The 21,917-nt window shown below is 44.5% G+C and overlaps 1 protein-coding gene across 1 annotated transcript; it reads left to right on the forward strand.

The window, feature by feature from the left end:
- The first annotated feature begins 1,264 nt into the window (after positions 1-1,264).
- On the forward strand, positions 1,265-5,974 carry LOC143973441 (Fc receptor-like A). Its single transcript, XM_077474423.1, has 3 exons — positions 1,265-1,931; positions 2,041-2,322; positions 4,884-5,974. Exons 1-3 carry the CDS (start codon positions 1,709-1,711, stop codon positions 4,982-4,984), a joined length of 606 nt encoding a protein of 201 aa, XP_077330549.1. The 5' UTR covers positions 1,265-1,708; the 3' UTR covers positions 4,985-5,974.
- The last annotated feature ends 15,943 nt before the right edge of the window (positions 5,975-21,917 follow it).

The following is a 21,917-nucleotide window of genomic DNA, read 5'->3' on the forward strand; positions in this document are numbered from 1 at the left end:
TACTTACTCCCCTGAAAGAACTGGGATTTGTGTGTTTACACACACAGATCATGGTTCTTGCTCTGTCACGAGCGATCACAGGAGTCCGGCGGTCATCTCACCCGCCAGGCACTCGCATTGGCTCCGGGCACATGCTGCGGGCCCCAGTGGCCAAAAGGAAAAGCGGCGTAAGGTAACGTCGATTTGCCCAGCCGAGTCAACCTACCGGCGGCTGGTCTGGAAGTGGTTAAACATCTATATTTTACTATTGGGTTACATGGTCGGTTGACTAATCATTAAATAGACACTATAGTGCATGTTTTTTGGACTCACTGACATATTACAGGACTGATGTCTGTGCCACTTCTATTAACAGGTCCTTCCATATGACAACTTGTCAATTGTTAATAGCACGTTGATTTTAATTGAGGGGAAAGGTAGTCACTGACACTGGGATTATTATTGCAGTCTTGGGTACCACATGATTCACCTGATGACTGATACATGACTTAAATATCTACATTTTACTATTGGGTTACATGATCGGTTGACTAATTTCAACCAATCATGAAGAGGTTCTTCAGTATTACTACTAGTCAATTTTTAATAAGCACATCTTTTTTTGAGGGACGTGACTATTTCTTTGGCAATTAATAAAAAAGGGGGCTCAAAATATCAAGTCCTGAGCTACTAACCAGGACTTAAGAGTTACTCACCACCAGTTGCCCCACTCAACCCCTACCCTGCCCTTCCCTAATTCCGCCCCTAAACACGCCCTTATAAATGATGTCATGAAATTACACTGTGAAATGTTTTATGCAGAATTGAGTTACAAAAATAAATATTTAAAAACGACTTTATCAATGCCCATCAGTGCAGCATATCAGTGCAGCTTATCAGTGCTGCCCCATCAGTGCAGCCTTATCATTACCCATCAACACAGCCTCATCAGTGCCCAACAGTGCAGCCTCATCAGTGGCCAACAGCGCAAGCCTATTAGTGCTCATCAGTGCAGTCTCATCTGTGCCCATCAATACAGTCTCATCGGTGCCCATCAAAGTAGCCTCATAGGTGCCAATCATTTCAGCCTCATCGGTGCCAATCATTTCAGCCTCACTGGTGCCAATCATTTCAGCCTCATTGGTGCCCATCAGTGCAGCCTCAATGTTGCCCATCAGTGCAGCCTCGTCAGTGCCCATCAATGCAGCCAATCAGTGCCCATCAGTGCAGCCTCATCAGTGCCCATCAATGCAGCCTCATCAGTGCCCATTAGTGCAGCTTATCAGTGCAGCTTATCAGTGCAGACTCACCAATGCCCATGAGTGCAGCCTTAACAGTGCATATCAATGCAGCCTATCAGTGCCCATCAGTGCAGCCTCAACAGTGCCCATCAGTGCAGCCTCATCAGTGCTCATCAGTGCAGCCTACCAGTGCCCATCAGTGCAGTCTATCAGTGCCTATCAGTTCCCATCAGTGTAGCCTCATCAGTGCCCATCAATACGGTCTCATCAGTGCCCATCAATGCAGCCTCATCGGTGTCCATCATTGCAGCCTCACCAGTGCCCATCAATGCAGCCAATCAGTGCCCATGAGTGGAGCCTCATCAGTGCCCATCAATGTAGCCTATCAGTGCCAATAATATTATATATGTGCTTATGTATTCTTTACAGAATTATTTCAAACTACAGAAATAAGACTGACTTCATATCCATTGGTAGAAGGTGATAACATGACCCTGATGTGTTTCACAAGCCTAAGTCCGCTAAAACAAACAACAGAGCTGCAGTTTGCATTCTATAAAGAAGGACGAAGCGTTCAAAGATTCAGTTCATCCAACCAACACGGAGATTGTTGCGCTCAACTGGAGGATTCTGGGAATTACTCCTGTGAAGTCAAGGCTTTAAACAACAATATTAAGAAAACAAGCAAAGAGCTGTATGTCGTTACACAAGGTGAGAGGCGATGGGGACTGTGCAAAACACGTGCTGAAATTTGTAAATCAAAAATAGAATGATTTATTATTTTAATAAGAACTCTGCTTTGGATTCTTGGCTTTTCTAGAACTCTTCTCCAAACCATACATTACAGCAATCCTATATCCAACGGTAGAAGAAGACCACATGGCTCTTCTATGTAACACAAGTCTGAGTCCGATCAGACAAGAGACAGAACTGCTGTTTGCTTTCTATAGAGATGGAAGGGATGTCCAGGGATTCGGTCCATCGGACCAATATGAAGTCCACTCAGCCCAGCTGGAGGATTCTGGAAATTATTCCTGTGAAGTGAGGACATCAGCCAACAGTGTAAAGAAGAGGAGCGAAGAGATAAATATTCACTTTCAGGGTAAGCATTAAAGAGGCTGCGAGTTGTAGTCGTTAAAATTTCTTTATAATGCCCCGTACACACGATCGGACATTGATCGGACATTCCGACAACAAAATCCATGTATTTTTTCTAACGGATGTTGGCTCAAACTTGTCTTGCATACACACGGTCACACAAATTACGAACGCCAAGAACGCGGTGACGTACAACACGTACGGCGCGCCGAGAAAAATGAAGTTCAATAGCCAGTGCGGCTCTTCTGCTTGATTCCGAGCATGCGTGAACTTTGTGCATTGGAATTGTGTGCACACGATCGGAATTTCCAACAACGGGTTTTGTTGTTGGAAAATTTGAGATCCAGATCTCAAATTTTGTGTGACGGAAATTCCGATGGAAAATGTCCGATGGAGCCCACACACGGTCAGAATTTCCCGAAAAGAAGCTCCCATCGAACATTTTCCGTCGTAAAATCTGACCGTGTGTACGGGGTATTCGTTTTAAATAACTTAAAGGGATTTTAAAGTATTTTTTTTTGTCTTAAAATAACAAACATGTTATACTTACCTCCACTGTGCAGCTCGTTTTGCACAGAGTGGCCCCGTACCTGGTCTTCTGGGGTCCCTCGGTGGCTGTCTGTGCTTCTTCCCGCAGGTGCTTCTCACGTTCATGCGAGCTCCCTCGCATGGTGAGAAGCACCTACGGGCGCGCTCCCGTGATACAGCCGGCGGCTATAGCCGCTCGCTGTATCACACGGCCCCGCCCCTGGTGCAGCGCGTCATTGGATGTGATTGACAGCAGCGCGAGCCAATGGCTGCGCTGCCTTCAATCCATCCACTCCAGCCAATCAGCTGCCAGGCTGAGTGGTGAAGAAGAAGTCGGGGGCGAGCGCGGGACTTTCGAGCGGTCAGGCAAGTATAACGGGGGGGCTGGGAGCGCCGTCACTGTGAGATGTTTTTTCACCTTAATGCATAGAATGCATTAAGGTGAAAAAACATTTACCTTTACAACCCCTTTAAAGTGTAAGTCCAGCTAAAAATGTTGCTTTTTTGGATCAAGTGGGAAAGCTTAGAACCCCTGTAGGGTTCAATTGCTTCAGCCCCGGAAGATTTTACCCCCTTCCTGACCAGAGCACTTTTTGCGATTCGGCACTGTGTCGCTTTAACTGACAATTGCGTGGTCCTGTGTTGCTTTTCCCACAAATAGAGCTTTCTTTTAGTGGTATTTAATCCCATCTTCGGTTTTTATTTTTTGCGCTATAAACAAAAAAACGCAACAAGTTTGAAAAAAAGCAATATTTTTTACTCTTTGCTATAATAAATATCCCCCAAAAATATATAAAAAAACAAATTTTTTCCTCAGTTTAGACCGATACGTATTCTTCTACATATTTTTGTTAAAAAAAAAATCACAATAAGCGTATATAGATTGGTTTGCGAAAAAGTTATAGCGTCTACAAAATAGGGGATAGCTTTATGGCATTTTTGTTAATATTTTTTTTTACCAGTAATGGCGGCGATCTGCGATTTTTATCATGAATGCGACATTATGGCGGACACATCGGACATTTTTGACATATTTTTGGGACCATTGTCATTTATACAGCAATCGGTGCTATACAAATGCAGTGATTCCTGTGTAAATGACACTGGCAGTAAAGGGTTTACACACTAGGGGGGAGGGTAATGGTTAAGTGTGTCCTGGGGCGTGTTTCTAACTGTGGGGGGAGGGGCGTGGCTACATGTGACACGTCACTGATCTCTGCTCCTGATCACAAGGAGCAGAGATCAGTGACACTGTCACTAGGCAGAACAGGGAGATGCTTGTTTACATTAGCATTTCCTCATTCTTCCTCTCCATGAGACGATCGCGGGTATCCCCACGGACATCGAATCTGCGGGACCCGCGGTTGGTCCCACGGAGCTCGCAGCGGGCGTGCAAGCTCATGTACAATAACATGATTTTGCACAGCGGAGCCAGCCTGCCGCAGTAAAACTGCGTTGGCTGGTCCGCAAGCGGTTAAGGACGCGACTGCCGGTTTCCCGACCCCGCTCCTTAACAACACATTGACTGTGAGCTCGGCAGACGAACATCTCGCAGATCTCCCAGTTCTTCCTCCCCCGTGAGATGATCGGAGGTATCCCCGAGGCGATCGAGTCCACAGGGCCCGCGATCGGGCTCACGGAGGTTCCGACGGGAGCGTGCACACACCGCCAGAAGCTTGCACGCGATGGCATGGCGGTAAATTTAAAGGGACATACCTGTACACCCATTTGCCTGTCCGTGCCATTCTGCCGACGTACATCGGCATGCGCCGGTCGGGAACCGGTTAAGTTAAGCATTTAGGGGAAAAAAACCTGGTAGCTGATTGGTTTCTATGCTGAGCTGCACCAGATTTGCCCTCTCCGGCTTTAGTAAATCAACACCCAAGCATGATAGTAAACAGCTAAAATAACATAAAATGGATATCAGAGGCAAATAGTCACAAAAATATCAGTTACAGCTTTAATAGATAAATGTACCCTCAAATGAAAGCTCTATATTGTATTTGTAATGGATAAACATTTTTCTCTATTTTTAAGGTACAACGTACAGAAGATATGAGTTGATGAACATAACAAGACTTGTGGCAGCATTCCTTATATATGTTGCCTGCTGTTTTATCACCTTTAAATACTGCTAAGAGGAAACTACTATTGATCTGTCTGTGGAAACTTATTGGATATATTATTTATTTTAAGGAGACTAGTTTGGAACAAGCGGTTAAGGTCATTTCAGTAGAGACGCAAAGTTGGATAAAGGTCACATTGAAATTCTCATACAACATGTTTTAAGCATAGACCTTTCACCGGGTGTGACTACATCATAAATATAAAGTGCATTATACGCACAGCCAAATAAGACAACAATAAGAAAACAGCAATGAAAAATATCAAAATAAACAAAATAGTACAATGCAACAATGAAAGGACAAAGTACTTCTGTATCTGAAGCCCTAAATTTCTGGGAAGGTTCTAGCTAGATTTGGTACTAGAAGCTAAGAGGTTCTTGAGTCTTTCCAAAACCCTTCCTACTGGCTAATGTGGTATAATGTTTGGGTCCTGAGTCCTCCATTGGAGCACTTAAGTCTATTTGTATCCTACTACAATGAAGGGCATTAGTCCCCAAACTATGTCCCGATTTAGGGTGGCACAGGAGGTTGGGTTAGTTGTGGCCAGTGGTCTCTCACCATTATGGAGTCTGTTAAGAAGCCTCTTGTTGATGTCTTATGATGGAACCTGTGCTGTGGTGGTGACTCTGGACTCTATAGCAGCCATCTCGCACGAAACCAGTGACATCTCTTTCCTCCAACCTGCTGGATCTCGCCAAATTTACAGGAGGGTTCTAGCTAGATTTGGTACTAGAAGCTAAAAGGTTCTTGAGTCTCTCCAAAACCCTTCCTACTGGCTAATGTGGTATAATGTTTGGGCCCTGAGTCCTCCATTGGAGCACGTAAGTCTATTTGGTTCCTACTACAGTAAAGGGCATTAGTCCCCAAACTATGTCCCGATTTAGGGTGGCACAGGAGGTTAGGGAAGTTGTGGCCAGCGGTCTCTCACCATTATGGAGTCTGTTAAGAAGCCTCTTGTTGATGTCTTATGATGGAACCTGTGCTGTTGTGGTGGTGACTCTGGACTCTATAGCAGCCATCTCGCATGAAACCAGTGACATCTCTTTCCTCCAACCTGCTGGATCTCATCAAATTTACAGGAGGGTTCTAGCTAGATTTGGCACTAGAAGCTAAAAGGTTCTTGAGTCTCTCCAAAACCCTTCCTACTGGCTAATGTGGTATAATGTTTGGGCCCTGAGTCCTCCATTGGAGCACTTAAGTCTATTTGGTTCCTACTACAGTAAAGGGCATTAGTCCCCAAACTATGTCCCGATTTAGGGTGGCACAGGAGGTTAGGGAAGTTGTGGCCAGTGGTCTCTCACCATTATGGAGTCTGTTAAGAAGCCTCCTGTGGATGTCTTATGATGGAACCTGTGCTGTTGTGGTGACTCTGGACTTCATAGCAGCCATCTCGCACGAAACCAGTGACATCTCTTTCCTCCAACCTGCTGGATCTCGCCAATGGCTACAGGCTTTTTGCAGCACAATCTCATTATGACATTGCGGCAAGTTCCGGTAATGGCAGTATCTCTGACTCAACAGCACCCTACACCAGTCACCTCTCATTCCCCATACGAGACTGTCAAGAGCCCTGGCTAATCCTTCCACTTCCTTCTTTCTGCAGCACACTTTAGTCATGTGGCACATGACCGAAACACCACGGATCGGGGCTGTTCTGTACTAAAGCCGCGTACGCATGATTGGGTTTTCCGACGGCAGTAATGACAGGCTGCTGTCGGAAAATCTGACCGTTTGTACGTTCCATCAGACAATTGTTGGCCAACTTTCCGTAGACAAATGTTGGATGGCAGGCTTTAAAAAAAATTCTGTGGACAAGTGTCTGTTGTCAGATTTTCTGAGTGTGTGTACACAAGTCCGTCGGACAAAAGTCCAAAGTACAAACACACATGCTCGGAAGCAAGGACGAGCCAAAGGCGCTCGGTCTTGTAAACCAGCGTTCGTAATGGAGAATTAACATTCGTGACGTGGCAAATTATGAAAAGTTGAAATGCAACGCACAATTCTCTTCTTCTTTAATGGGATAATAATTAAGCTGCTTTGCTGGTGATACTCATGGAGCTATTGCAAATGTATTTGAAAAGGCTTTTTTTTTTCTAGTGATATCAAGAATAATATTATTGTGCTTTTTTTTATCATTTTTATCATTATGAGGGAGCCCCTCATAATGATAAATTCATCATAACGAACATTCGTAATCGTACGAAATTTCAGACGAAATACTAATTCATTCTAATACGAAACAGAACGGAACGGAACGAAACAAAACAAATTTATTGATGGTGCACATGTCTAATGCTTATCAATGCCATCTATCAGTGCCGCACATCAGTTCCCATCACTGCCACCTATCAGTGCCCAGCAGTGCCCATCAGTGGCGCCCATCAGTGCCCAGCAGTGCCCAGCAGTGCGCCTATCAATGCCACCCATAATTACCCATCAGTTCAGCCTTTCATTGCCCATCAGTGTCGCCTATCACTGCCCACCAGTACCACCCATGAGTGCCCATCAATGCTGCCTATCAATGCCAATCAGTGCTACATATCAGTGACACCCATCAGTGCCCAGCAGTGCCGCCTATCAATGCCACCCATAAGTACCCATCAGTGAAGCCTTTCAGTGCCCATCAGTGTCGCCTATCACTGCCCACCAGTGCCACCCATGAGTGCCCATCAGTGCTGCCTATCAATGCCAATCAGTGCTACATATCAGTGACACCCATAAGTGCCCAGCAGTGCTGCCTATCAATGCCACCCATAAGTACCCATCAGTGTAGCCTTTCAGTGCCCATCAGTGTCACCTATCAGTGCCCACCAGTGCCACCCATGAGTGCCCATCAGTGCCACCTATCAATGCCAATCAGTGCTACATATCAGTGACACCCATCAGTGCCCAGCAGTGCCGCCTATCAATGCCACCCATAAGTACCCATCAGTGAAGCCTTTCAGTGCCCATCAGTGTCGCTCATGAGTGCCCATCAGTGCCACCTATCAATGCCAATCAGTGCTAAATATCAGTGACACCCATCAGTGCCACCTACCAGTGTCCATCAATGCTGCCTATCAGTGCCCATCAGTGCCGCCTCATCAGTGCCGCCTTATCAGTGCCCAACTGCCCATTAGTGGAGAAAACGTACTTATTTACAAAATTTAATAACAGAAACAAAAGAAAAACTTTTTTTTTTTTTTTACATTTTAGTTTAGCAACAAATAAAGAAATCTCTATTTGTGAGAACAAAATGAGAAAAAATTCTGTTAGGGTACAGCGTAGCATGACCACGCCATTGGCATTTAAACAGCGACAGCGCTGAAAGCTGACAATTGGCCTGGGCGGGGGGGGGGGGGGGTAAGGGGGGGTAAGTACCCGGTACTCCACCCTTTATTGTACTGCCCACCCACCTCTTCTTCTGCTGGAAGCCTTTGTATCAGAACTACAGATATCCTAGTGCTAGTGACATGATAATAACCCTTGTCTTTGTATCAGTTGTGTCTTGCACGGTCTAACCATTTATGAAAGTTCACTGCTTTTAGTCACATTGGCTTGAGGTTACTAAACGGAAAAAAGAGAAAACGTGGTCAAATTTTCCTTTTCGGTGCCTTCACTGCATTGCTCTAGCTTTTCTATAACCAAATTGTTTTCAGTCGCCTATATTTTTTTTTTGCACTTCTGACCACCTGCAGTAACAACAGCATGAAGTTCAAATGTTACACTCCAGCCACGGACCGCAGCACTCAATGTTTCAAATGCGTTTGTACTTCTTTTTGCCAGTCACCCAGTTCCGCTGTATAATAATAGGTTCACAGTAGGGGAAAACAAAATGTTTAACCACTTCAGCCCCCCCCCCTCCCGGACCATTTGGCTGGCCAAAGACCAGAGCACTTTTTTTGCGATTACGGCACTGCGTCGATTTAACTGACAATTGCGCGGTCGTGCGACGTGGCTACCAAACAAAATTTACATCCTTTTTTCCCCGCAAATAGAGCTTTCTTTTGGTGGTATTTGATCACCTCTGCGGTTTTTATTTTTTGCGCTATAAACAAAAAAAGAGCATCAGTGTTGAAAAAAAAACACATTATTTTTTACTTTTTGCTAAATATCCCCAAAAATTATATAAAAAAACATATTTTTTTCAGTTTAGGCCAATATATACTCTTCTACATATTTTTAGTAAAAAAAAAATCGCAATAAGCATTTATTTATTGCTTTGCGCAAACGTTAGTGCGTCTACAAAATAGAGGATAGTTTTATGGCATTTTTATTAATATTTTTTTTTTTTTTACTAGTAATGGCGGCGATCAGCGATTTTTATCGTGGCTGTGACGGCGGGCACATCAGACAATTTCGGTGCGTTTTTGGAACCATTCACATTTATACAGCAAACAGTGCGATTGTCACAGTGTGATTACTGTGTAAATGTGGCTGGCAATGAAGGGGTTAACCACTAGGTGGTGCTGTAGGTGTTAAGTGTGTCCTAAGGAGTGATTCTAACTGTAGGGGGGGTGGGGCTGTGTGTGACACGACACTGATCACTGCTTCCTGATTACAGGGAGCTATGATCAGTGTCCTGTCACTAGGCAGAACAGGAAGATGCTTGTTTACATTAGCAATTCCATGTTCTTCCTCACCGTGAGACGATCGTGGGGATCCCCACGGACATCGAGTCCGCAAGACCCGCGATCACGCTCACGGAGCTCCCAGTGGACGTGCGCGTGACCCCAACGTGACCCCCCCTAGACCCCAACATTTAAAACAGTACCACGTGTTGATTGCATTATTTACATGATCATTTCTTATACAGGTACATCTCATAAAATTAGAATATCATCAAAAAGGTACCGTATTTATCGACGTATAACATGCACATTAATTTTAAGAGGGAGTTTCAGTACATTTTAAATAAGGAACTTTGAAGCAAAATAAGGGCCAGTGCCCATCTGCAGCCTCATCATTGCCATCAATGCAGCCTGATCAATGCTCATCTGCAGCCTCACAAGTGCCATCAATGCAGCCTCACCATTGCCTTCAATGCAGCAGCCTCACCATTGCCTTCAATGCAACAGCCTCACCAGTGCCATCAATGCAGCAGCCTCACCATTGCCTTAAATGTAGCAGCCTCACCATTGCCATCATGCAGCAGCCTCACCCAGTGCTATCAATGCAGCAGCCTCGCCATTGCCATCAATGCAGCAGCCTCACCAGTGCCATCAATGCAGCAGCCTCACCATTTCCATCAGTGCAGCAGCCTCACCAGTGCCATCAATGCAGCAGCCTCACCATTGCCTTAAATGCAGCAGCCTCACCATTGCCATCAATGCAGCAGCCTCCCTGTTGCTATCAATGCAGCAGCCTCACCATTGCCATCATTGCAGCAGCCTCACCATTTCCCTCAGTTAAGCAGCCTCACCATTGCCATTAATGCAGCAGCCTCACAATTGCCATCAATGCAGCAGCCTCACCACTGCTTTCAATGCAGCAGCCTCACCATTGCCATCATGCAGCAGCCTCACCAGTGCTATCAATGCAGCAGCCTCGCCATTGCCATCAATTCAGCAGCCTCACCATTGCCTTAAATGCAGCAGCCTCACAATTGCCATCAATGCAGCAGCCTCACCATTGCCTTCAATGCAGCAGCCTCACCATTGCCATCATGCAGCAGCCTCACCATTGCCATCATGCAGCAGCCTCACCAGTGCTATCAATGCAGCAGCCTCGCCATTGCCTTCAATGCAGCAGCCTCACCAGTGCCATCAATGCAGCAGCCTCACCATTTCCATCAGTGCAGCAGCCTCACCAGTGCCATCAGTGCAGCAGCCTCACCATTGCCATCAATGCAGCAGCCTCATCATTGCCTTCAATGCAGCAGCCTCACCATTGCCTTCAATGCAGCAGCCTCGCCATTGCCTTCAATGCAGCCTGATTGATGCCCATCTGCAGCCTAGAGGGGACAGGAAGGGGGGGCGGGACGAGCATGAAAATACAGTGAGAATCTCCTATGATAGACAGAACAGTGGTCCAATGGCTGCCCAGGAGACGGGACTTCCTATTACAGAGGCCATCCAAGTAAACAGGAGATTCTCACTGTGTGTAATCTGACGGTGCTCGTCCCTCCCCCCTCCCTGTCCCCTCCAAGGCAGCTAAAATTGAAGTATATATTGGCATATAACACGCACATGCTATTTGCACCTGATATTCGTGGTGAAAAGGTGCATGTTATACACCAATAAATACAGTAATTTATTTCAGTAATTCAATTCAAAAAGTGAAACTCATATATTTTATATAGATGCGTTACACACAGAGTGATATATTTAAAGCATTTCTCTCTTTTGATTTTGATGATTATGGCTTACAGCTCGTGAAAAGCCAAAATTCTGTATCTCGGAAAATTAGAATATTACATAAGACCAGTGAAAAAAGGGTTTTTAGTACAGAAATGTTGGCTTACTGAAAGGTCTGTCCATGTAGAGTATAGTATGCACTCAATACTTAATCGGGGCTCTTTTTGCATAAATAACGGCATCAATGCGGCGTGGCATGGAGGCGATCAGCCTGTGGCACTGCTGAGGTGTTATGGAAGAACACCTCCCAACTTTTAGAGATGGGAATGAGGGACACCTATCAGAAAAAGTATGCAGGCATAGGACATACCCCCCTTGCCACGCCCCCTTAAAGGATAATTGTATAAAAAATAAAAGATTGGTTGAACCCAAAAGTGCTTTTTTTTACCACTACACTTCCTTATATTGAATATCAAAAAAAAAAAGAGATTGCGCTATGGTTTATTTAGAGAAGTTTTTTGTTGTTAAGCTGCCTCTACCGTAATAGTCTGACCGTGAAGGTGAACTATACTATGTGCAAAGAAAAGTGGGTAGACTTGGCGCTATACCTTAAAATTAAAAAGTGTGAAATATTCCTATTATAGCATGAATCAATCTACTAGTGTTTGAGTGACCATAAATAAATCTATCAGGGTATGGCAGCAGAAAAAATATATATATATATTATTTGCTCTCCGTGCCTAAAAGTAATGTGTTCTCATCTCACTGTCAATAAACCATCAGTCTACATATATTACCTACAAAAAATTCATATACAATTAAGAATACACAGCCAAAAATATAAATATATAGTCCGGTGCAAGTGCCTAAATAAATAAATAAATATGTAAATATATAAATATATATAAAAGTGACAATTAATAAAAGTCCCGCACAAAGAAGAAAGAAAGTGATTTGTGCAAAGATCCTTGATTTTTCACAGTAGGACAGACTTCTCCCGGTGCGCTTTTCAGTGCTCAATAATGTAATTGCCCTCACCAGAAATCTTACCCCTGTTGGGGTGGATAAGCTTCCACAGTGTCAAACCCTATTGAAGTCTATGGGAGCCGAACTGGGAAAATCAAAAGTGCCCATTTTGAAAGCTTATATGCAAGTGATTGGCCATAAAAGGACTATGGGGGTCTGGGTACTGCCCTGAAGGATATGTATTAATGCAAAAAACATGGAGTAGTAATTTTATTGATGCTTAACCACTTGCTGACCATCCGCCATCATTTTACTATTACTGTTTTATTTTACGACGGACTTTCTGAACGAAAAGGACTTGGCCACACACAACCGGACTAAGTCAGTTCGAAAGTCCATCTGTTTTGAACGTGATGACGTAAACGGGACTAAACAAGGGCGTTCAATAGCCAGTGGCCAATAGCTGCCCTTGCGTCGTATTTGGTCCGTTGGACTAGCACACAGACAAACGGTTTTCTCAATTTTTAGTCCGTCAGGCTCGAGTCCGTTGGATTTTTGAACGGTTTTCTCAATTTTTAGTCCGTCGGGCTCGAGTCTGTTGGATTTTTGAAACATGTTTTATTTCTAGGTTCGTTGGACTTTTGGGGAAAAAAAGTCCACTGGAGCCCACACACAATTGAATTGTCCAACGGATTCCAGTCCGCCGGACCAAGTCTGCCGGAAAGTGCGATAGCGTGTACGTGGCATTACAGATACAACCAGCCCTTTGAGGGCAACCATAATGCTGATGCAGCCTGCAATGAAATTGTGTTTGACACCCCTGATGTAAATAAATATCACAACTTGGAGACCACCTACAGTATACCAAAGCTTTTCTCCATACAAGTGACATGATCTCTCCAATCTTTGAACACAAAAAGAATTGTATAGGACTCTAACCCAATTCTCTGCTATTGCCTATGGTACATAGTTGTTAATGGTTACCGACTGTACGTATAATGAAAATGTTATGAAAACTTATTGGAAGTAAAAAGAGCACCATGTGTCCAAGATACATCAAGAAGTGTATTTAAAATAACAAATCACCATACAATATATATCACTATACAGTCCAGTGGAAAAAAAAGAACAATTCTGCACTAATTAATACACCAAAATACATGCAAAAATAAAAAGACCAAAATTAAAATGGTAATGAAAAGTAAAAATCTAATATCTGTGAATTTAACCACTTGAGGACTGCCGTATTGCCATTGTACGTCAGCACAATGGCACAGGCAGGCATAATCACGTACATCTACGTGATTGCCTTCCAGCGGGTGGGGGGTCCCATCGGACCCCCTCCCGCTGGTTACGGCGGTCCGATTCGGTGCAGGAGCGCTCCGTGATGAGGGGATGGCCGTTCGTTTTCGGCCACCCCCTCTGGATCGCTCCTGGCCAATGAGAAGCTTCCTCCCCTGTGTATTGTTTACACAGGAAGGAGGAAGTGATGTCATTCTCCTCGGGGCGGTCTTTTTGACCGGACTACGAGGAGAAGAGTAAAAGTAAGTCTGCACGAACACTACACTGGCATGTAGGTACACACAGGCACACAAACCCCCCCCGATCCCCCCCCGATCGCCCCCCGATCCCCCCCCCCGCCCCCCCTCCCCCCCCAGTCACAGTGTCACTGATTGCATTGATCATTTCTTTACTGATCAATGCATTCAGTGTCAGTTGTGACAGTAAAAACTGTCAGGACAGTTAGTGTTAGGTCCAGGGTAGCCCCCTATCACCCCCCAATAAAGATTTAACCCCCTGATTGCCCCTAGAGTTAACCCTTTCACCCCCTTTTGCCAGTGTCACTAAGCGATCATTTTTCTGATCGCTGCATGTGTCGCTAGGTAGCTAGTTATTTTTTTAGGTTCACCGCCAGGTTTTTATATCGCTAGGTACCCCGATATACTACCCAATAATGTTTTTAACCCCCTGATTGCCGCTAGTTAACCCTTTCACCCCCTTTTGCCAGTGTCACTAAGCGATCGTTTTTCTGATCGCTGCATTAGTGTCGCTACAGTCGCTAGGTAGCTAGTTATTTTTTTAGGTTCACCGCCAGGTTTTTATAGCGCTAGGTACCCCGATATACTACCCAATAATGTTTTTAACCCCCTGATTGCCGCTAGTTAACCCTTTCACCCCCTTTTGCCAGTGTCACTAAGCGATCATTTTTCTGATCGCTGCATGTGTCGCTAGGTAGCTAGTTATTTTTTTAGGTTCACCGCCAGGTTTTTATATCGCTAGGTACCCCGATATACTACCCAATAATGTTTTTAACCCCCTGATTGCCGCTAGTTAACCCTTTCACCCCCTTTTGCCAGTGTCACTAAGCGATCGTTTTTCTGATCGCTGCATTAGTGTCGCTACAGTCGCTAGGTAGCTAGTTATTTTTTTAGGTTCACCGCCAGGTTTTTATAGCGCTAGGTACCCCGATATACTACCCAATAATGGTTTTAACCCCCTGATTTCCGCTAGTTAACCCTTTCACCCCCTTTTGCCAGTGTCACTAAGCGATAATTTTTCTGAACGCTGCATCAGTGTCGCTAGTGTCGCTAGGTAGCTAGTTAACTAGGCTCCCAAAAAGTCCCCCACATGTGGTATCCCCGTACTCGGGAGAAGCAGCAGAATTTATTTTGGGGTGTAATTTGACTTCTGCCCATAGCATGTGTGAGCAATATATCATTTAGTGACAACTTTGTGCAAAAAAAAAAAAGTTTGTAATATTCCCGCAACTTTTGGCAAAATATAAAATATTCCATGGACTCAACATGCCTCTCAGTAAATAGCTTGGGGTGTCTACTTTCCAAAATGGGGTCATTTGGGGGGGTTTTGTGCTATTTTGGCATTTTATGGCCTTCGAAACTGTGATAGGTAGTGAGGAGTTACCGTATATACTCGAGTATAGGCCGACCCGAATATAAGCCGAGGCCCCCAATTTACCCCCAAAAAAACTGGCAAACTTATTGACTCGTGTATAAGCCGAGGGTGAGACATGCCTGTCCATCCCTGTGTGTGTGTCCGTCCATCCCTGTGTGTCTGTCCATCCCTGTGTGTCCGTCCATCCCTGTGTGTCCGTCCATCCATCCCTGTGTGTGTGTGTGTCCATCCATCCATCCATCCCTGTGTGTGTGTGTCTCCATCCATCCATCCATCCCTGTGTGTGTGTGTCTCCATCCATCCATCCATCCATCCCTGTGTGTGTGTGTCTCCATCCATCCATCCATCCCTGTGTGTGTGTTGTCATGGCGATTTTTATATCTCACTTAAATGACTAACGATACGAGAAAATAAGTGATTAAACCTTTGTCTACATAAGAATAAAAATGAACGATAACAGTGCGAAAAGATAAACAATTACATTTATTTATACAGAAAAGAAACTTTAGAATAATTAGAACTTATCATATAACTCAAGTGATGTTACAAGTACAGAGCGGCCAAGATGATTTAGGTCATATGCTTACAACAGACATACACTTTCTATATATTTATCAATATTTCAAGATAAGTCCTACGAAAGAAATAATTAGAAATAGAAGAGACATGATAAAAAGGAGAGAGAGAAAGAGAGAGAGAGAGAGAGGGAGAGAGAGAGGGAGCGAGAGAGGGAGAGGGGGGGGGGGAGAGAGAGGGGGAGAGAGAGAGAGATACGTTACACAGACTTCCGGTCGCCCTCCATGGTCTAGAAAATCAAGAGAGAGCAGCTAATTTTAGCCCTATTTTATATGCATTCTGGGCCAATCAGAAGATGGAACGCACCCATTGGCTCTGATTGGTTCAGGATGGCTCACACTCTGATTGGTTATAATTTCAAGCCCAGTTGAGCATCAAACTTCCGATGCCTCTATGAGCAACTTCCTTTGATCTCTGACCCTGCCAGTTCCGACTTAAGACCGGTTTAATTATCTCTGGATTTACAACCGTCAGCCCTCTTTGATACAACATAAATTAGCATTTAAAAGAGGCACTATATCTGAAATGGCCATCTCTGTGAACAATAGGGTAACTTAGATACTGTACAAACAGCAGAAAAACAGGTTTGTGTGTTTGAGATACCAAGAACAGTAAATATTCTAGTATACATGTTACACATATATATATATCTAAAACAGGGCATAGTAAGTTAATTGGTCCTCACAATGGCTTTCTTTTAAACTCTTTGATATAAATATTATCCTTCAAAATCGCCATCACAGTGTGTATCCATCCATCCCTGTGTGTGTGTGTGTCTCCATCCGTGTGTGTGTGTGTGTGTGTGTGTGTGTGTGTGTGTGTGTGTGTGTGTGTGTGTGTGTGTCCAGCCTACCTGTGTCCCGAGCCTTTGTCCCGAGCCTCCGTCCCGTGTCGTGCCTTGCCTTCGTCCCGTCCCGTCCCGTCCCGTCCCGTGCCGTGCCTTGCCTTGCCTCCGTCCCGTGCCCTCTTCGTCGGCGGCCATTGTAAAATTCAAAAGCCGCGCCTCCTCCTTCGCCTGTGATAGGCGGAACACTGAATTTCCCAGCAGCCTGTGTTCCGCCTATCACGGACGTCGTATCATCCTCGTCCGTAGTACGAGGATGAGACGACGCCCGTGATAGGCGGAACACAGGCTGCTGGGAAATTCAGTGTTCCGCCTATCACAGGCGAAGGCGGAGCCGGAGGCGCGGCTTTTGAATCATAGAATGGCCGCTGTCTGTCTGCTCGACACGCTGATCGAGCGGGCAGACAGCGATGACTCGAGTATAAGCCGAGGGGGGCACTTTCAGCCTCAAAAAAGAGGCTGAAAATCTCGGCTTATACTCGAGTATATACGGTAAATCAAAAATTTGCACCCTTAGAAATCCTGAAGGTGGTGATTGGTTTTCGGGGTGCCGTGCGCGACTAGACTCCCAAAAAGTCCCACACATGTGGTATCCCCGTACTCGGGAGAAGCAGCAGAATGTATTTTGGGGTGTCATTTCACATATAACCATGGCATGTGTGAGCAATATATCATTTAGTGACAACTTTTTGTAAAAAAAATTTTTTTTTTTTTTTTTGTCATTATTCAATCCCTTAGGACAAAAAAAATAAATATTCAATGGGCTCAACATACCCATCAGCAATTTCCTTGGGGTGTCTACTTTCCAAAATGGGGTCATTTGGGGGGGATTTGTACTGCCCTGCCATTTTAGCACCTCAAGAAATGAGATAGGCAGTCATAAATTAAAAGCTGTGTAAATTCCAGAAAATGTACTCTAGTTTGTAGACGCTATAACTTTTGCGCAAACCAAAAAATATCCGCTTATTGACATTTTTTTTACTAAAGACATGTGGCTGAATAAATGTTGCCCTCAATGTATGACTAAAATTTAGTTTATTCGATTTTTCTTATAACAAAAAGAAGAAAATATCTTTTTTTTTCAAAATTTTCGCTCTTTTTTCATTTATATCGCAAAAAATAAAAATCGCAGAGGCAATCAAATACCATCAAAAGAAAGCTCTATTTGTGGGAAGAAAAGGACGCAAATTTCGTTTGGGTGCAATATTGCATGACCGCGCAATTACCAGTTAAAGCAGCGCAGTGCGAAATTGCAAAAAGACCTCTGGTCCTTAAGGTGTTTATTGGTCCGGAGCTGACTCCCAATGATAAACTCAATGGTGAGTTTATGATGACCATCAAGAGTTTATGATGAGTTTATGATGACCATCAAGAGTTTATGATGAGTTTATGATGAGTTTATGATCACCATCAAGAGTTTATGATGAGTTTATGATCACCATCAAGAGTTTATGATGACTTTATTATGACCATCAAGAGTTTATGATGATTTTATGATGACCATCAAGAGTTTATGATGAGTTTATGATGACCATCAAGAGTTTATGATGAGTTTATAATCACCATCAAGAGTTTATGATGAGTTTATGATGACCATCAAGAGTTTATGATGAGTTTATGATGACCATCAAGAGTTTATCATGAGTTTATGATCACCATCAAGAGTTTATGATGACCATCAAGAGTTTATGATGAGTTTATGATGACCATCAATGATGACCATCAGGAGATGGTCTCATGAACTTGTTAATTGCATCTACTCAATGTTAACTTTTCATTAGCATTCCATCACTGTAGGATAGGGCCATAGACTCATCCTCAAATATTCCTACATCATAATAATGTCTCAAGCCATAAGGGAGAACACCTATACACATGGTTAAGAAACTCTGCTCTAAGGAACGTGTGAAAACTCTAAAGCACTGATCAGAGCTTATACCTGCCTGCTAAACTGATCCCACCCCCCCCCCCCTCCTAAAAAAATAAATAAAAGGTTAATGGCATAAAAAACTCCCTATCGATAATATGTGTTTTTTGGCAGTCACCCCCCTCCAATTTGCAGTCATCCACATATCACTCTTCCTCCTCCTGCTGAGGTTACTGCAAATACATTGCAGATACTGCCGGTTTCCAGCCCTTAGTTCCATGACATGTCCTTCAAATCCTGGGGCAGTCCCATGAAAAATGGAACAGTAAGGACATCTGGTTAATGCAGGTCTATCTACTGTACAGGGCTTGGGCAAAAGATCTGGAAATACTATATAGTTTGCAGGTGTGAAAATGATGGCATGTTTTGCGTTGAGAGCGGAAGTGATGTAACATTCTTTTGCTTCCGCTGTGTGATGAGACACCTAGCTAACAGGCTGCTAGTAACATGGAGTCAGAGCTTACTGAGTTTCAGAGGGTAAATTGTTGGTGCCCGCTTAGCTGGTGCCTCTGTGACTGAAGTTGCCAATTTATTTGTGGTGTCGCAAGGTGCAGTATCCAAGGTTATGACAGCAAATACAGTTTCCGGGAACGTTCGGCATGGTCAACTGATCGAAGAAGACAAAAGTGTATTGCGCAGGATTGTAACCTGGATTTTTGAGAGTAGTAACAGATTCCATTATCCTCCATCCAAGACTTATATTTGTCAATTCCCAGGAGAGTTCAGGCCGTCTCAGATACCAAAGGCAGTCCAACACCATATTAGGTAACAATTTTGTTCTTTTACCATACCTATTTCCTTAATTTTGTCCAACCGTGTATATCTAGATTGTCGGCTTCGATTTTGTAGGGTAAGATTTATCAGCTTGGTTTACTAAAGAAAAACATAATGTTTTTACGCTGGAAACTGAATGTTCGCCTTACCAAAACTGGCTATACATGTATCAAAATTTGTCCGGTTCGGTAGCAACCAGACAAGATTTGATTCATGTATTGGCAGGCTGATTGTACCTATGTCGACCCATTGACCGACTTGGTTACAACTAACCTGTTGGATTTTTCTACATTCGATTACTGCTCAGAGCTTATACCGGGCTTATACAGGGCTATACTCACTGGGAAGGCGTCCCACACAGGGCGTCTCCCCTTCCCCCCAGGGTAAGGCATCTCATATGACGTATCATGATACATATGGTTATGGCGATAGAGAGGAGGACTTGTTCACTCGTTCCCCCTATTGATACAACCAAACCCAACCAGGACCTTCCTACCAATCGGGTTTTCCCGGGTCAACTCAAGATTACCTAGGAAGCTCCCCAAGAAGAGAGGTACCAGAGGTGGGTGGAGGGTCCAAGGCAAAAAGAAAAAGGACCTAACCTGTCCCAAAGCCCAACTCCCCCCACCTGAAAAACACAATAGCGCTGTAAGAAGCATTCTCAGTCAGTGTTGATGGGGAACTCAAGCAATTTTCTTTCCTTCCACCCATGGTGGAAGTTAAGAAAGTCGAGTAATCTATGGACTGCTTTAGTGATTAGGGTGCAGCTCTACTTTAAACACAAAAATGGGCAACTGAAGTTAAAAAAAAAAACACACAATCTTTGTTTGTGCATAATTGGATAATGTAAGGTGAATACTTTATTCACTATGACAAGTGAAGATCATTCAGTTTTACTCCCATGTATATGAGTACAAAATGCTGGAGCTCTGGTCCAGTTTCCATGCCCACACTCCGTCTGGAGCACCCTCATGACCAAGAAAAAAAAATCTGTATACATGCCTTTTTCCTATTTCCTGATATATTCAGCTAGGTTCAATGACATCACATGATGTGGAGATTAGGGCCAGATAACAGTGGTGACTGGTGCTCAATATTTTTGGGGAAGTGGAAAAAAATTTAGGAAAAAAATCATCAATTGCAGCTACTGTGCCATCAAATGCTGCCACTGTGCCATCAATTGCAGCCACTGTGCCATCAAACGCTGCCACTGTGCCCATCAAACACTGCCACTTTGCCCTCGAACACTGCCACCGTTCCTTCAAACTCTGCCACTGTGCCCATCAAACGCTGCCACTGTGCCCATTAAGCGCTGCCACTGTGCCCATTAAGCGCTGCCACTGTGCCATCAAATGCTGCCACTCTGCCCATCAAATGCAGCCACTATGCCAAATGCTGCCATTGTGCCCATCAAACGCTGCCAGTCTGACATCAACTCCTGCCAGTGTGCCCATCATCTGCTGCCAGTGTGCCCATCATATACTGCCAGTGTGCCCATCAAATGCTGCCACTGTGCCATCAATTGCAGCCACTGTGCCATCAAATGCTGCCACTGTGCCCATCAAACACTGCCAGGGTGCCAAATGCTGCCAGTGTGCCCATTAAACGTTGCTACTGTGCCATCAAACGCTGCCACCGTGCCTTCAAACTCTGCCTATGTGCCCATCAAATGCTGCCACGGTGCCAAACGCTTCCACTATGCCCATTAAACGCTGCTACTGTGCCCATTAAACGCTGCCACTGTGCCATCAAACGCTTCCACTTTGCCCATCAAATGCAGCCACTGTGCCAAATGCTGCCACTGTGCCCATCAAACGCTGCCAGTCTGCCCATCAGCTGCTGCCAGTGTGCCCATCAAATACTGCCAGTGTGCCCACCAAATTCTGCCAGTGTTTCCATTAAATGCTACCAGTGTGCCCTTGAATGCCCCCAGTTTGACCCCCGCCCTCTCGCCGTTTGCCTGGCACTTGCCCTGTCTTGGTGGGGCAGCGACCCTGGGCACAGTGGCATCATGTGAGGTGGGGGGGCGCTGCATGGAGAGTTCCTACCTTCAAGTTGGCAGGACTAGTGAAAGCAGCTTCAGAGTAACAAATAATTGTGCTGAGGTTGAGAGTTTTTGTGTTAGGAGGGAGAGGGAGAAGAGGATTGGTGCTAGGAGAGGGGTTGAAGGGGGGATTGGTGGGCAGAAAATTTGTACCGGGAAGAGGAAATTTGGGGGAGGTAGTGGCGTACGATTTATTTCAATTTGGGGGGGGGGGATTGTACTAGGACGGGCATTTGTGTTATGAAGGGGGAATTGGGTATAGGGAATTTGTGCCAGTAGGGATGATTGAGGGGATTTGTGCTAGGAGGCAATATTTAGGGGGTAGAAGATTTTATGCTCAGAGGGAAAATTTGAGGGGTAAAGGATTTATGCTATGGGGGGTATGGTGATTGTATTTTGACAGCAGAATACACTGATCAGCAGCTGCTCACTGATATATATTTTTTTATTTGACTGTTCTGACAATGCTCATTTACTATCTGTCCAATTTGTGGTTGCCTCCCTTCCTTCCTCTTGCAACTTGACAATTTCATTTCAAACCCGCTTTTCCTATATTGCTAAAGAGTGTCCAATCATTGGTACTAGTGGGAGAAATAGTGTCCCATCATTGGTATCAGTGGGAGAAA

The sequence above is a fragment of the Lithobates pipiens genome, unplaced genomic scaffold (genome assembly GCF_037356315.1).
Source record: "Lithobates pipiens isolate NorthernLeopardFrog02 unplaced genomic scaffold, aLitPip1_a1.2 Scaffold_82, whole genome shotgun sequence".
In the NCBI taxonomy this organism is placed as follows: domain Eukaryota; kingdom Metazoa; phylum Chordata; class Amphibia; order Anura; family Ranidae; genus Lithobates; species Lithobates pipiens.

Coding starts and splice junctions, on each gene's coding strand:
- LOC143973441 (XM_077474423.1), top strand. CDS start 1,709: ATGACCCTGATGTGTTTCACAAGCCTAAGTCCGCTAAAACAAACAACA. Junction 1,932..2,040: donor GCTGTATGTCGTTACACAAG/GTGAGAGGCGAT, acceptor TGGCTTTTCTAG/AACTCTTCTCCAAACCATAC. Junction 2,323..4,883: donor GATAAATATTCACTTTCAGG/GTAAGCATTAAA, acceptor TCTATTTTTAAG/GTACAACGTACAGAAGATAT.